This window comes from Corythoichthys intestinalis, chromosome 14, assembly GCF_030265065.1.
Source record: "Corythoichthys intestinalis isolate RoL2023-P3 chromosome 14, ASM3026506v1, whole genome shotgun sequence".
NCBI classification, from domain to species: Eukaryota; Metazoa; Chordata; class Actinopteri; order Syngnathiformes; family Syngnathidae; genus Corythoichthys; species Corythoichthys intestinalis.
Genome location: NC_080408.1, coordinates 37,230,682 through 37,247,000, shown reverse-complemented (window position 1 = coordinate 37,247,000; position 16,319 = coordinate 37,230,682). Strand labels below are relative to the sequence as shown.

Sequence of the window (16,319 nt, the reverse complement as noted above, 5' to 3'; positions counted from 1 at the left end):
ATCATCATGTTATCTAGCTAACTACACTTTTTTCCTTTTTTTTTTTTTTTTTTTATCACAATGAAACTGAATCTGGTGGTAGATGAGTACTTTGCTGTATTAGGAGGTGTGGGGTCATATGTTACTGATCCCCAAGGGGAAATACAGCCCAAATGGTGGTATGTAAATATAATGAAATATGTTATATTTAAGTTCATGAATCATAGTTACTTGGGATAGGCTCCAGCACCCCGGAAAAACCTGTTGAATGAAAAATGAATGGTGAGTTTATCGCTAGGGTTAGCTTCAAAAGAAGAGGGCTACTCCATTTCCTTTATTATCTGGCAACCTTCAGTCTTGCTCAGGGTGGTGCCTTGCAACCTGGCCTATCCTTATCCAACCCAATTTCAGATTTTCCACCCACGGTAGAAACCTTCGAACCTACCGTCACCGAGCCAACCGCCTGAGAGACTGTGCCACTGACTCCCTTTTAGATGACTTATTGTCCGAAGTGACGTGACAACGTGTGCCTCTTCCTGAAGTGAAGGAGACAAAAGTGTGCGTGCGTGCGGTGACGGCTAGGGCATGCACTGCCTCTATGTAGGTTTCTATTCTGAGTGGCCCCCTGGGTGCTGGTGACATGCAAGCCCCTGTTAATATTTAGAAAAGAGGTTTTCTGGCTATGTCCTACTTGACTTCAAATGAGAGAAGGGGGAGAGAGAAAGGGAGTGAGAAACACAGAGGGGAAAGAGGGATGTGACCTGAGTTCAACACTAACGTGTGGACTGCGGTTAACATAGTGACTTTGCTGTGCTTGCAAATGCTATGTGGATACGGTGGATGTCAGATTTTTCTATTGGCACTCATGTCCTTGTGTTATTTTTCTAATTCAACTGACCTGCAAATAAAGTCTGCATAAGCACGCTTTCTCCCACTCTTTGACTCTCTTTTCTCTTTTACCTTGGCAGCATGTCTGTGCCAGCGGAGGTGCTCCGTGAAGCTGTCGAAGCTGACATAGTATGTCTGACTCTGGGGCCCAGCTGAACTGAAGGCCAAACAGTGATTGTGCTTCTTTACTTCCTCTACCTGCAGACATAACAAACACACACATATATTAAGGAGGCATGCACAAGCACTCAAATTTCTGATTAACACGGTCAACAAAATGAACAAAACATGTTGTCTTAAAGTTGTTGTCCTAATTAAACACAAAATATAACTAAACAATTACTGTATATATACCGGTAACTTAATAAAGGTATAAAATAATATCATTTTCTTCGTATCCCTATTCGTTCAGTTTATATACTTTTTTTTAATGATGGCACAGATTTGATAAGGGAATGAATATATTGACTTTACTCATTATTACTGCTCCTAAGGTGAGGAGCAGAAGTATTTGCACCCTTGTGATTTTGCAAGTTCACCCACTTAACAAATAGGTAGAGGTCTGAAATTTCAATCATAGATGCTTTTCCACTTATATTTCAACATAATGTAATAAAAAAATCTGAACTCAATTATAAGATTTAAAAAAAAAAAAAAACTTATTTGTAATTTACTGGGGTTCATAAGTATTTGTACCCCTGAGAATCAGCAATAATTATGACACTGAAAGAGTTGTCAGTCTACCTTAAAAGTCCACCGTTACCCCATGAGTAACCACCCACCCACCACCCGTTTTAGCTCATTTTTGTCACCTTTGTACTCTACAGTCGGTCATAATCCAACTGATACCATGGGCAAGACCAGAGAGCTTTCGAAAGACACCAGAGAAAAAATTGTTGTGCACCACCAAGCTGGAAAAAGCTATGGGACAATCGGAGAACAGCTTGGTGAGAATAAATCAATAGTTGCAGCAATTGTTATAAAATGGGAAAGGCTAAACATGACTGATAATCTACCTTGGACTGGGGCTCCATGTAAAATCTCTTCTCGTGGAGCACCACTTATGACGAGAAAAGTGAGAGCTCAGCCTAGAACTACACAGCAGGAGCTCGTCAACGACCTGAAGAAAGCTTGATGCAGTTTCAAAGGCTTCTGTCAGTAGAACACTACGGTGCAATGATTTAAAATCATGTATTGCTCAGAAGGTTCTCCTGTTGAAGCCAGTACATGTGAAGGCCGTCTCAAGTATGCCAGGGACCATCTGAATGATGCAGAGGGGTCATTGGAGAAAGTCAGATGAGACCAAAGTAAACTTTTTGGTGCAAACTTTACTCGTCGTGTGTGGGTGGAGAAAAAGAAGGATGGGTACAATCCCAAGAACACCATCCCCACTGTGAAGTATGGGGGTGGAAACCTCATGCTTTGGGGCTGCTTTTCGGCAAAGGGGACAGGAGGACTGTACTGGATAAAGCGGAGGATGAAAGGTGAAATGTATCATTAGATTTTCAGCCACAACCTCTTTTCCTTATTCAGAGACTTGAAGATGATTCGTGGCCGGATCTTCCAAAATGACAATGAGCCGAAGCACACAACCAAGCTGACCAAGGAGTGGCTGCGTAAAAAGCATATCAAGGTTCTGGAGTCGCCTAGCCAGTCTCCAGACCTCAATCTCAATAAAAAAATCTTTGGATGGAGCCGAAACTTCGTGTTTCTCAACGACAGCCCCGAATCTCCACAGATCTAGAAAAGATTTGTGTGGGGAAATGGACGAAAACCCGTTTCCATATGTGAAAACCTGGTGAAGAAGTACAGAAAACGTCTGACCTCTATAATTGCAAACAAAGGCTTCTGCACTAAATATTAGCATTGATTTTCTCAGGGGTACAAATGCTTATGAAACCCTGTAAATTACAAATAAATTATCAAAAAAATCATACAATGTAAGTTATGTCTCTTTAAGTGGAAATGCATCTATGATTGAAATTTCAGACCTCTACCTATTTTCTAAGTGGGTGAACTTGAAAAATCACAAGGGGTGCAAATATTTCTGCTCCTCACTGCATGTACATTTAGCTAACATTACTGCATGAATGAAGGGTGGATAAGAGAATGTGGAAAATCTCTTTAGACTATTTTTCAGAAGAGAGCCCTGACAGCTAAGCAAGCAGATCTATAAAGCAATACAGAGATAAATGTTGTTTGTAGGGAGCTGATCTTAAAAATAGCACTGACGTGTTAGACCATTTTGAGATGTGTGAGATCATCACGATCAATAGGCTAAACTTTACAGCTTATATCATGTCGAGAAAGGGGTAAGTAAATGACAAATACAGTAATGGTGGACCGCAGAGGTGGACAAACTTTTCGTTTACTACTAGCAAAGTACATAATTGGGAATAATTTTAGCAATTTCCTCGCATTCCAGCAAATGTCAGCACTCAGCGAAGGCCTGATCTCTAAAATATTACACTTTAAATATTACCGGGACTTTAAGGGTTAATCATATTTTGTTGTGCAATATTGTTGGTGACCTTTGTAGGCCCGATCCAATCCTATACAAATCAAGTCGAATTTTATTTAATTGAAAAAAATTGACATAAACCAATCATCCATTCAGTTATTATATTGATAAATAGGGCGACTAGTCAAATATGTGTATACAATTATATATATATATATATATATATATATATATATATATATATATATAGTTGTGGTCAAACGTTTACATACACTTGTGAAGAACATAATGTCATGGCTCTCTTGAGTTTCCAGTTATTTCTACAACTCTGATTTTTCTCTGATAGAGTGATTGGAACAGATACTTCTTTGTCACAAAAAAACATTCATGAAGTTTGGTTCTTTTATGACTTCATTATGGGTGAACAGAAAAAAGTGATCAAATCTGCTGGGTCAAAAATATACATACAGCAGCGCTAATATTTGGTAACATGTCCCTTGGCCATTTTCACTTCAATTAGGCGCTTTTGGTAGCCATCCACAAGCTTCTGGTTGAATCTTTGACCACTCCTCTTGACAGAATTGGTGCAGTTCAGTAAAATTTGATGGCTTTCTGACATGGACTTGTTTCTTCAGCATTGTCCACAAGTTCTCAATGGGGTTTAAGTCAGGACTTTGGGAAGGCCATTCAAAAACCTTAATTCTAGCCTGATTTAGCCATTCCATTACCACTTTTGATGTGTGTTTGGGGTCATTGTCCTGTTGGAACACCCAACTGCGCCCAAGACCCAATCTTCGGGCTGATGATGTTAGGTTATCTTGAAGAATTTGAAGGTAATCCTCCTTCTTCATTATCCCATTTACTCTCTGTAAAGCACCAGTTCCATTGGTAGCAAAACAGCCCCAAAGCATATACTACCACCACCGTGCTTGACGGTAGGCATGGTGTACTTGGCGTTGAAGGCCTCACCTTTTCTCCTCCAAACATATTGCTGGGCATTGTGGCCAAACAGCTCAATTTTTGTTTCGTCTGACCACAGAACTTTCCTCCAGAAGGTATTATCTTTGTCCATGTGATCAGCAGCAAACTTTAGTCGAGCCTTAAGGTGCCGCTTTTGGAGCAAGGGCTTCCTTCTTGCACGGCAGCCTCTCAGTCCACGGAGATGCAAAACACGCTTGACTGTGGACACTGACACCTGTGTTCCAGCAGCTTCTAATTCTTGGCAGATCTGCTTTTTGGTGATTCTCGGTTGAATCTTCACACTCCTGACCAATTTTCTCTCAGCAGCAGGTGATAGCTTGCGTTTTCTTCCTGATTGTGGCAGTGACAAAACAGTGCCATGCACGTTATACTTACAAACAATTGTTTGCACTGTTGCTCTTGGGACCTGCAGCTGCTTTGAAATGGCTCCAAGTGACTTTCCTGACTTGTTCAAGTCAATGATTCGCTTTTTCAGATCCATGTATGTATATTTTTGACCCAGCAGATTTGATCACTTTTTCTGTTAACCCATAATAAAGTCATAAAAGAACCAAACTTCATGAATGTTTTTTGTGACAAAGAAGTATCTGTTCCAATCACTCTATCGGAGAAAAATCAGAGTTGTAGAAATAACTGGAAACTCAAGAGAGCCATGACATTATGTTCTTCACAAGTGTATGTAAACTTTTGACCACAACTGTATATATATTTCTCAATAAATACATGGGAGATCATTTTGACTTGGTCATTTCATAAGTAGCTCGCGACCCACACTGCTCCTGAAATGGAATTAAAAAAAAAAAAAAAAAGAAAGTAGATCACAGGAGGTTGTCTACTTGTAAAAAAGCGCTTGGAGCAAATAATTGTAAGCACCTCTGCCCTAAGTGATTATCCTATAGTTAAGGGTATGTTAAATAATAGCACATACTGTATCTGAAACGGATAACAAGCCACTTTCCCCAAGCAAACAGGACAAGACAAATAGACTACGTGACATACTTTCCCTCCAATGAGCGGCAGGATGTGCATCTTTCCCGTCTGACTCTCCTTGACAGAGGAGACAATGAGGCAGGTGCCACAGAGGATGACCTGCCGCCTAGTCCAGCGGTTGACTGGTAGCTGCAGCTTCCCTTTGCGGACGTTGTATGTCCCCGACAGCTGTACCCGCTCGGAGCTCTCAATGTTTTGGGGTTTCCCTGGAGTAAAAGAGGGAGGCAAGGGAGATATTATGTGGTTAGCATTGGCCTGTGATGCAGGGGGTTTAGCAAATGCTCATTCTCTGGGATGAATGACTGCGCTGTATGAGATTTTACTTGGCAAGACAATTTTTTTTATCTAGTGCGTTTCATGAACTAATGTCATTTTAGTACCACTTGCGCCAAGACACGAGAGTTGATGAATTTAGAGAATTCAAACTATTAAACAATTTAGAGTGTTCAATTGGCCCGCCATTAATCTCTGTTCACTCGGGATGTCCCGACTGCATATCTGCCAATAGAGAGTCCTGAAACTCCCGATCCAATACCGAAAAAAGTTGTGTTTTTTTTTTTAATCTGGAAAAAAAAGTTCCAAACACGTTACGGTACTGTACTTTTTACAATACTGCCTCTTCAGCTTTTTCCAGGAGTGTTGTAGAAAATAAATCGTGTATATATTTGTATCTTTTGGCAATGTAATTATATTTCTGGATTGTTACCTTTTTTGCCCAAAAAATAAATACTGTTTATTAGGCCTGAACGATATTGGAAAAAATTAACATTGTGATATACTGTATATTGCCAAAGCTCCACACTTACTTTTTGCATTGGTTCCACTTGTGCACTGAACTTTTATCTTAAGGTGCACCTGCACAAAATGTAGGTGCACCCACATTTTTCATTGTTTCACCTTTAACGCCATAACTCTCCATAACATTCATACATTTCATTCATCTTCTGAACCGCTTATCCTCACGAGGGTCACAGGGGTGCTCGAGCCTATCACAGCCAACTCCAGGTAGAAGGCAGGGTAAACTCTGAACAGGTTGCCAGCCAGTCGCAGGGCACATAGGCCAGGTTCATACCACAGGTTTTAATGCACAAATCAGATTTTTCTTCATATCCATTTTTTTGGCTTGTCCATTCAGACTGCCTTTTTCCACTGAACTTGTAAACGTAGTCCGCATGTGCACTAACTCGCAGCCCGACATGCGCTGAGAAAACTGACCCGCATGTGCAAAAGCAGCATGCATCAAAACAATGACTACACATGCTGGCTCTATACAGTTCTCGGGCGATCATATTTTGATTACCAAAAAGAGGACACAAATAACAGACATAATTAATCCCCGTTTAGACTCATATTCAAAGTTTATATGGATTGATAGAAGGCATGCAAGTACTGTGCATGCATAACCCACACACATACGGTCAGTTTGCCCCGACTCTTGTCCATGTAAGGAAAATTAAAATACAGTCCTGCTCTGAGGCGTATAACCCCTCACTTTAATTTTTTTAATGACTGTTGTCAAGCCGCCCCTTTTCCCTAAATGCAGAGTTCAAGCTAGGCGCTAATGCTAATGAACAGCTCCAATGCTGCCGTCCTCCGTGCCTCTCGCTCTTTGCTTACGTAATTGCAGCATGAATTCCGATTTGGGAGACTTGCCAGTTCAAACCGCAGCCACATTCTGGAAAAATGTGGCCCATGCTTCATTGAGTGAGTCCACTTAAAGTCACTCACACTTTGACACTCACGCTGCCGAGAACAGCCTCTCAATAACGAAGATTGATTAAACGATGATTAACACAATGGTGCCTTCGATCGCAGAGCTACCGACCCTTCTCTCATTAGATCAAAGTTGCAAACCTGTAAATCATCGTTATCTTTAAGCACCAAATGCCAGCTGCACTGGTGACATATTTTTTTTAATTCAAAACCCGGTCCTTTTCACCAGATTCCGATCCTCCAATCGGCCAGATTTCCAATCAGATGATCGAATCGAGAAATCCCTAGCATTCACATGAGAGTTAAACCTTTGTGCTACAAAACCTTGCTCGTGCTATGCCCGTCCCCAAAAGCGGTTGTGTTCCCACAGACGTTACGTCGCCAAAAGACGAAGCCCGCAAAACAAAAGAACTTTCGGTTCATGTAACATAAAAAATTAGCCATAAAATGAAATTAATCTCGTAATATTATGACTTCAAGGCCAGAGCTCAAATATGAACCAACAACTTCTGAACTGTGAGGCAAATGTACATATCAGTCGGCTGCTCTACCGCCTAATCTCATATAATTAATAAATCTAAAGGTCACAAAATTTACTCAGATAAAGGTCTTGTGTTGAATTTGTGATTCTATGAGTAGTTAAATGAATACACTAAAGGTTAATGACTTGCACCATTTTTAAGCAATCCCCAGATAATGTCTCCAAGATAAAAATGTGTATTCTCATAAGGCTCCTGAGTGAACTGGTACCAATCCTAAATGGCTTTGGTTGAGAACCACTGTATGTACACCCTAGGTAAAAAAATGTAAATTTATGGCCACTGGTGTAAATCGGTAGAATGATAGATAATATTTATCACAAGGGATTCCTTGTGCTAGTAGTCACCAGAAGGAAAACACAACAACACAACGAAAAGCAGATTCACTTTGAATTACTAATAATTAGTGTTGCACCGATAGCATTTTTTGGGATCGATACCGATACATGGCTGTGCGTGCAGTATCGGCCGATACCATTCCGATACCACTCTGTTTGCAAAAAAAAAAAAAAAAAAACATATATATATATATATATATATATATTAGCAGTGCAACGGTTTGCTTTTCGAAACCGAACCGTACGGTTCGCCCTGTACGGTTCAATATGCCTTTATGAACCGCGCCTTTTTGGTTTTGCAATTACAGTAATTTATTCCGAACGCTTGTGGAATGAATTGGTCAAACTCTGTGTGTCTGTGTGTGACGTGAAGCGCAGCTGTGGAGAAATTCCCGCCCCGCGAGTAAATGTCCAATCGCTGTCAAGCACCTGTGTTATAGGAGCCGAGTAACGCCTTCTCTCGCTTACGAGCGAGGTGAAAGTGAAACAAGAAAGAAAACAAAAAAAGTTATGGCGAGCGGAGGAGTCGACAGACCGATTTTTGAGGAGGCACCGGCTTCTTTCAAATCTGCGGTGTGGCAACATTTCAGTTTCCCCGTGGACTACAATGCAGACGGAGAGAAAATATTGAAAAAAAATAAAACAATTTGCAAGCATTGCTTAGCGCTTGTTCCCTATGCTAACGGCAACACTTCTAACATCACTTGGGCACCCACAGACATCGCTTTCTCAGAGCAGGACAACCCCGAAGATGACACCAGTGAAAACACACGGGTCTCTAGAAGAGGCGTTCCAAAAGCCTTACAATATCAGGTCAGAAAAACACAAGAAAATAACCCACGCAGTGGGGATGTGCATTGCAAAAGACATGCAACCATATTCCGTGGTTGAAGATGCGGGCTTAGTTAATTTAATTGCAACGCTTGACCCGCGTTATATTGTTCCCTCGCGGACATATTTTGCCAACAACATAATCCCCGACATTTTTGAAATGGCACGCAAAGCCATCGAAGATGATTTCGTGAAAGCACATAGTTTCGCCCTGACCGCTGATAGTTGGACGTCCCGTGCTACAGAGTGCTACTACCTAACTGTGACGGTCCACTATAATTCATACATGACAAGTTGTACGGTCTCGGCGTTATTTGTACAAGTGAGCACTGATTTTTAAATGTGTACGCCATACGTTACGTTCAAAATCTGCACGTTTTTCGTGCATTGCATTTTTGTTTTTTTTTTTCATCCGTTTGGATTTGGTCACGCGTTTGGTTTGTAGCAAACGCGATGCTAGGCGGCTCCAATATTTCCTGACTGTGGCCGACATCATACAATCTACGCCTAGATATCACATGCATATAGAACTACATGCGAAATGACACACGGTAGCGTTAGTAAACAGCCGCCATTTTAGAGCAGTAAACTTCTCAGAAAGGCTCTGTTGTAGTAAACCTTCCGAGCGAACCGAAGCAACTTTTTATCCAAAATACTCCTAAATCGGCAAAATCTTGACTTGAGTGTATCTTTAAAGGATGAAACAGTTTTGAAATGATCACATGTCGAAAGTAGACAGAAGGGAACTAAGGCAAAAACGGGAGCAATTTTATCAACTTTAACGGTTGATTCACAACATTAAATGACCTCCAAACATAGCAAAGGTTACTATGTTTTTGGGTTTGTTTGTTTTTTTTTTGTTTTTTTTTTAATGAAAAAAAAAAACATGAAAGGTATCACCAGTTACTTTGCCAAGTAACTTTTTTACTACTGTGTGTGTATTTCAGTAGTCAGTCACTACACTTGCCAAAGAGCTAAGAGACATTTTAACAGTCGAAAGTGTTTACATTTTAAGTGTTTATTTCATTTTTTAAAAAGCAAAATAAAGGCAATTTAAAAAAAAAAAAAAAGCAAAACGCAAACCGAAACCGAACCGAAACCGTGATCCCAAAACCGAGGTTCAAACCGAACCGTGGGCTAACTGAACCGTTGCACCCCTAATATACTGGACTGTCTCAGGAAATTAGAATACACAATATTCTAATTTTTTGAGACAGTCCTGTGTATATATACAGGACTGTCTCAGGAAATTAGAATACACAATATTCTAATTTCCTGACTGTCTCAGGAAATTAGAATATTGTGTTAGAATATTCTAATTTTTTGAGACAGTCCTGTGTATATATACAGGACTGTCTCAGGAAATTAGAATACACAATATTCTAATTTCCTGACTGTCTCAGGAATTTAGAATATTGTGTATTCTAATTTCCTGAGACAGTCGTATATATACACAGGACTGTCTCAAAAAATTAGAATATTGTGTATTCTAATTTCCTGAGACAGTCCAGTATATATATATATATATATATACACAATTCAAAACATTTAATGCTCTGAAACAGAAAATACAACTGTTATTATTATTATTATTTATTTATTTATTCATTTATTGCTAATAAGCAAAAATAACTGCCATCATATAAACAAGCATTTTAGTGCATAATATTTATGTGCTTACTTCTTACTGATCTGAAGAAAAGTTTTGTATATAAGTGCTGAGAACAATTTTTACTGTTTGTAAAGTGGGTCACACTGTTGATTGCTGCAGCTCTCTTAGCAGCTACATTTACCATATCGGCAAAACATCCTATTTGTGGTCCGAGTCCGTCTGTAACATGTACTGAATTAACAGTATTTGCAGCATTATCTATAGTCACTGGTATGGGTTGACGTGGCCTGCTTAACTTCCATTCAGTCATGGCGGTTTCCATTTAATCAATGTAGTCTATGGACTACGCGTCGCTTTGGGCTCACGCAGCTAATGGCATGGGATCTAATGTAGTACATCTAGGTTGCTATTTGATGATATCTAGTGTGTGCGCGCGAGAGTTGGCATGGGATCTAACATAGGACATCTAGATTGTTATTTGGTGATATCTAGTGTGCGCGCTGCACCGCTTGAGTATTTTCTGGCCACAGAAGTCACTTCTGCTCATTACTGCACAACACCAGCATATTACAATCGACTTTCATAAACAGGACGAGTTTGAAGTACTGCGCTCTTAATTTGCCACTCATTGTTCATCATGAAACCATGAGTTTGCTTAGTCTCCCACGGTCTTAACCTTTCTGATCCCATCGGTGCGACCACAGCAAGTGTTAGCTTACGCACGCTAATCGTTTGTGAATACCATGTTAAATGAGCAGTGTAACATCGCGGATATGCGTTGTAGTGTACATCTGTAATATTGAAGACGAAGGTGTAAATATCGTTAGGTAATTTCGAGACAAAGACATACAGATGTAATGATTTGGGAAGTTAGCTCACGTGGGGAGGACAGTATATTTGCGTTCAAATGATGCCAGTAGATGGTATCGGCGCCCTAAATGTTGGTACTCGTCAATACCGATACCACCAATTCGGGCCGGATCGGTGCCCCCTGCCGATACTGGTATCGGTGCAACTTTACTAATAATACTTAAGTTGATAAAGCCTTTAAAAAAATATTGAACATTAAACATAGATAAATGTTGTACTAAACATATACCAAAGGCAGTAGATCAAACAACCTCTAATTCCTCATTGAAAAAGTAATTTGGACAGAGGTTTTTATGATAGTGGCTAACTTTCCAATGAGTTATGACATGAGTGGTTGAATGTGGAGTTCTTGCAACAATACCTCCGTAAAGCAGGGTTAGCATCTAAGCTAAATTCATTCAGTGCAACAGTAAGCCTCATATGTCCTACTTTGCGCATTGGAACTGAATAGTCAGGATTTGCCTTCAGTGTGAGTATAATCTCCAATTCAATGCCAGGTGCACTTCTGCTGAATTATGCTCTTACAGTCAGTGGGCTGGCGTCACTCGCCTCACTGAGCAGCCAGCCAAACCTGACATACAGGCTTGCTTATCAGACGTCCCGTCGGCCAGCGCCGCCTTATCGCTGTGTCGAAACATTCACCTGCTTTCAGTCTACCTTCACTTCCGTGAAAAGCTCTCATGTACCATATATGTTGCACATACCCTGACCCCTCATGCAGTCGTTTCACCTCAGCCCTAACACAAATAGGGAGGATGTAGAGTACCTTTAATAGGCATGTGTGAACTTATGCAGACACTTACGCTTTTTAATTATTGACACACAGACTGTGAGGTCATACAGTCACATCTGCTCTGTTTTTGATCATTAGATTTTGTACTAGGTGTCTTATACAGATGGGTAACAAAATTAGCAAAGAACTTTTTGTGGAAGATACAGTGATTTAAAATTACATACAGTGCTTGCTAAAAGTTCTGGCACCCCTGCAATTCTGTCAGATAATGTTCAATTTCTCCCAGAAAATGTTCAAAGAAAAGAACACGGTCCCCACAGTCAAACATGGCGGAGGTTCCCTGATGTTTTTTTGGGGGTTGCTTTGCTGCCTCTGGCACTGGACTGCTTGACTGTGTACATGGCATTATGAAGTCTGAAGACTACCAACAAATGCACAATGTCGGGTCCAGTGTGAGAAAGCTGGGTCTCCCTCAGATGTCATGGGTCTTCCAGCATGACAATGACCCAAACATACTTCAAAAAGCACTAGAAAATGGTTTGAGAATAAGCACTGGAGACTTCTAAAGTGGCCAGCAATGAGTCCAGACCTGAATCCCATGGAACACCTGTGGAGAGATCTGAAAATGGCAGTTTGGAGAAGGCACCCTTCAAATCTCAGAAACCTTGAGCAGTGGGCCAAAGAAGAATGGTCTAAAATTCCAGCAAAGCATTGTAAGAAACAGATTGATGGATACCGGAAGCGGTTGTTCGCAGTTATTTTTTCAAAAGGTTATGCTACCAAGTATTAGGCTGAGGGTGCCAATACTTTTGTCTGGCCCATTTTTGGAGTTTTGTGTAAAATGATTATGATTTAATTTTTTTTCATTCTCTTTTGTGTTTTGTGCTTTTATATTACAGGCAAAATAAATGAAGATATCACTACCAAAGCATTTGTAATTGCAATCATTTTCTGGGAGAAATTGAGCATTATCTGACAGAATTGCAGGGGTGCCAGTACTTTTGGCCAGCACTGTAAATGGGAAGATCTTCCAATAAAATGAAACCACCAGCACTGCGGCTGAGCTGACCTTTTGTCGGCTAATCTTGTGTTTACATCAGAGTCAATCACTTCGTTTACAGGAATTGTTTTGACCAAATGCTGAGTAGCTAACCGATGTTGATTTTGAATGTTGTTGTGCCTGAAGAGAAAAGTTGAAACATCGTTTGTGTGTGTCATTGTCAATTTTCTTGTCTCGTGTGTTTTGAAATAATATTGTATTGTCAATTACCAACTGTTGTGATTTGTCTTACTAAAACTGCTTAACGACTCCCGACGCTGCTTTTCACCACTATTTAGTTGTTCTTCTGAAACAAGTGGAATGTGCCGGAAGACGGTTAACTCCAGCGGTTATATCTGTTTTTAAGGACCAGCATAAGTGCTAATTTTCCAGCATATTCCACACAAATATGCTGTTAGAATAATGTAAGAGTTTTAAGACGAGGAACGATGCATATTTACATTTTTGATGCGATAAACAGAAGGAGCAGCTACACACTTAATGATTCTATTAACAGGAGACTGTTTAAGCTTTTTTCACATTGCCCTTGGTTTTTACCACAAGTTCAGGGCAAACTGGACAGCACAAGTATACGGTAGAGTTAATACAGTATGTCCATATTTGGCACTGGTTGCTAAGCTACTGCCAGCAGCCTTTTTCCTACTGGTTAGGACATCAAGTAGTTAAGGAATGCCCTGTCTTTTTGTACAAACGTGAGGAGAATTACACAAGTAAAGAAAGTGTGGCTGTGCGGTTTTAGTTCACTTTTTTTATTGTTAAAAATTCTGAAATAATGTTTCTACTAGTTTAACAAACCTGGTAGGCTACATTAAAAGCTGTGGAGATCTTCAGAAATCACTCCAGCGCATTTTTCCATTACTACGCATCTGCTGCTGTGGGACAACAACAGCAAGTCGCCAAATTGTGCGCCATTACATGAATTGGGACAGAGTTCCTTCCTCAGGCCATAGTAGCACATACATAATGAACATATCGGTCGACGACATACTGCGCTGAATTAAATGCAGACTGTAAATGATTTTACAAGCACTGGCTTTAATCTTAACTACACCAGCAAGTTTATTAAGTCATAGATGAGGGTGTTATTTTCTAACAGTTGCAATATACTCTGTTTCGGATGGGTACTGTAAAAGGCAGCTATTTGGTTATAGTCCATCAATATATATGCAAAGTTATGCAATATGTTAGTAAGTAAGCAGCCTGTTTAGTGCCTTCAAATTTTGCTGTAAAGCAAAATCACCTGCATGTGAGGCATTAGACAAATAATTCAAAAGCTTTTAGCCTCAATATGTCACATGGGCACATTTGTACTATTTTTAGGCCCTTTTGTTAGAACGTGCTCTTGCAGATGCAAGTGTAATATACTGCCCCTTTTTGTCTGCCGCTAATATGCTACAACACGTACTGACAATAATCGTTGTGTCCATCTAATCACCCCTCCTAAATGTTGCTGGAGCATGAAAGTCAAATTCTGCTGCTCCCGGGAGTGCAAACTTTCCAAAGTTGCCCCTCTGTTGATGCATCATCTCGCACGGATGGAAGAGGATTCAAGGTCGCGCCATGGGAATACACTGGAGGAAGCAGGGAGATGGGAGGGACTCCCACGAGAGCATCCTGTTTACAGTGGTGGATTCGGGAACAACGGAGTCTCCTGAATGACCATGGGAGGAAGTCATTCAAGGCTCTTGTCTTCACTCAGACATCAAAAGAATATATGTAGTCCACATGTAACACCTACACCAACAGTATTTTGAGGCAGGATGACGTTAGTCACGCTGGGCATCCCATTATTTCTTCGAAGGATGTAGCAGTAGGCTTAAAAGAAAGGCCTCACTCAGTGGGTGTGGACTGGACAAATCTATTCCTAGACCTACTATGAAAAGAGAGAGAGTGTTCCTGGGGATGGCTTCCTTTTCCACAACTTCAGGATGTTTTACCTCCGCACACCCTCACTAAAGACCGCATTACTCCTACTATTGGTCAGTGGCGTCTACAACAGGTGAAGCAGTAAAAACAGAAAAAGGTTGGCATGTCTACCTTACAGTTCTCAAGTTTTTGGTGTGAAAACTCTAAGCCCTGCCTGTGTGCAGTGTGGCAGCTCTCCTGACACTTGTGTGGGTTATCCAAATTCTTGTCAAGAAACACCCTGCAATTGAGATACACCTTGAATTTGTCGCCCATCTCTTGCTCAAAGCAGACTGTGCCCCGTATAAAGACAAACACTAATAAATTGGATGGAGGCTCTGCCCTGGATAACTGCACATCTGCTCACCATAACGGCACCAAAAGTAAAGTGCGCAGTAGAATGTCTATAGTGGACCACCTTAAACAAAATTGAAGAGGGAATGTGCGCGCAGCCTTCAGCCTGTAGTGTGCTGGGGCACACTTGTGCTCGTTTTATTTTTCCAAACTAGTGAGGCTTCCAGGGGCTAACAAGGACATATCCTCGGTTAATCATCCTTGTCCCACTAAATGTAAGCTGACATATGGCACACCTCGGCTATATGACAGGGCACACAGTGCTGTAGGGCATCGGTGACCCACATCAATCAGGGTCAGGCTTATATGCACACACATATTTGCTGCTTCTATAGGAACCAACAGATTTGATGCATGTTTATAATCCTTTAGGCTCCGTTTCATAATTCTTAGTATTAATTAATTATTTCTAAATTAGTCATTTAAACAAGAAGCTTACACTAGCTAATCAGCAGTCATCTAGCATCAAATGCCAATTTCTAAAAATTAGGATGGGAACAAAACTGCGCATCTTTGAAAGACCAACTGATTTTTGTTATTAAGTTTTTTAACTATTTACAGCAAGGTAAACCATAAGGAATCATTAACAAAAAATGTGAACACATTTATGGCTTCTTCCTCGGCTCCTTCTCACAAAAAAACCAAACACTATCCTTGTCATTGGGAACAGAGGTGGAAAACAATATTAGGCCACACTAAAAAGGTGCATCAATAATGGATTTTTAATCGAATTGTAGCCTCTGAATCATAATCGCAATCGAATTGTTAGGTGCCCAAAAATTCCTACCTGTAATAATGACCCTTTTTCCTTCTTTCCATTCTAAGTGGTTTTCAATGTGCTGCGGCACCAATCTATCCTATCACAGCTCCCACTTGCATTTGTTAGTGAAGTATGATTGTGATTGGTCTCCAATGTTTCACGTCTTCATATTAGCTTTTATCTCCCCCTAAATATTTTCCATGGATGTGGTGACGACGATGCGACGCGACAGCTTTGGCTGACTGTCCGCTGGGTGTTGTCTGGCAGTGCTTGCTGTTAGGTTATAAAGGCTATAACAGGTAACT

General features: G+C 40.5%; 1 protein-coding gene across 1 annotated transcript in view; it reads right to left on the bottom strand.

Moving 5' to 3' along the window:
- phlpp1 (PH domain and leucine rich repeat protein phosphatase 1) overlaps positions 1-16,319 on the bottom strand; it is a 99,194-nt gene that overhangs the window by 26,419 nt on the left and 56,456 nt on the right. Inside the window, exons 3-4 of the mRNA XM_057857946.1 lie at positions 5,309-5,505; positions 940-1,065 (exon numbers count right to left, since the gene is read on the bottom strand). Coding sequence (XP_057713929.1) covers positions 940-1,065; positions 5,309-5,505 — 323 coding nt within the window. The remainder of the gene's footprint in view (positions 1-939; positions 1,066-5,308; positions 5,506-16,319) is intronic.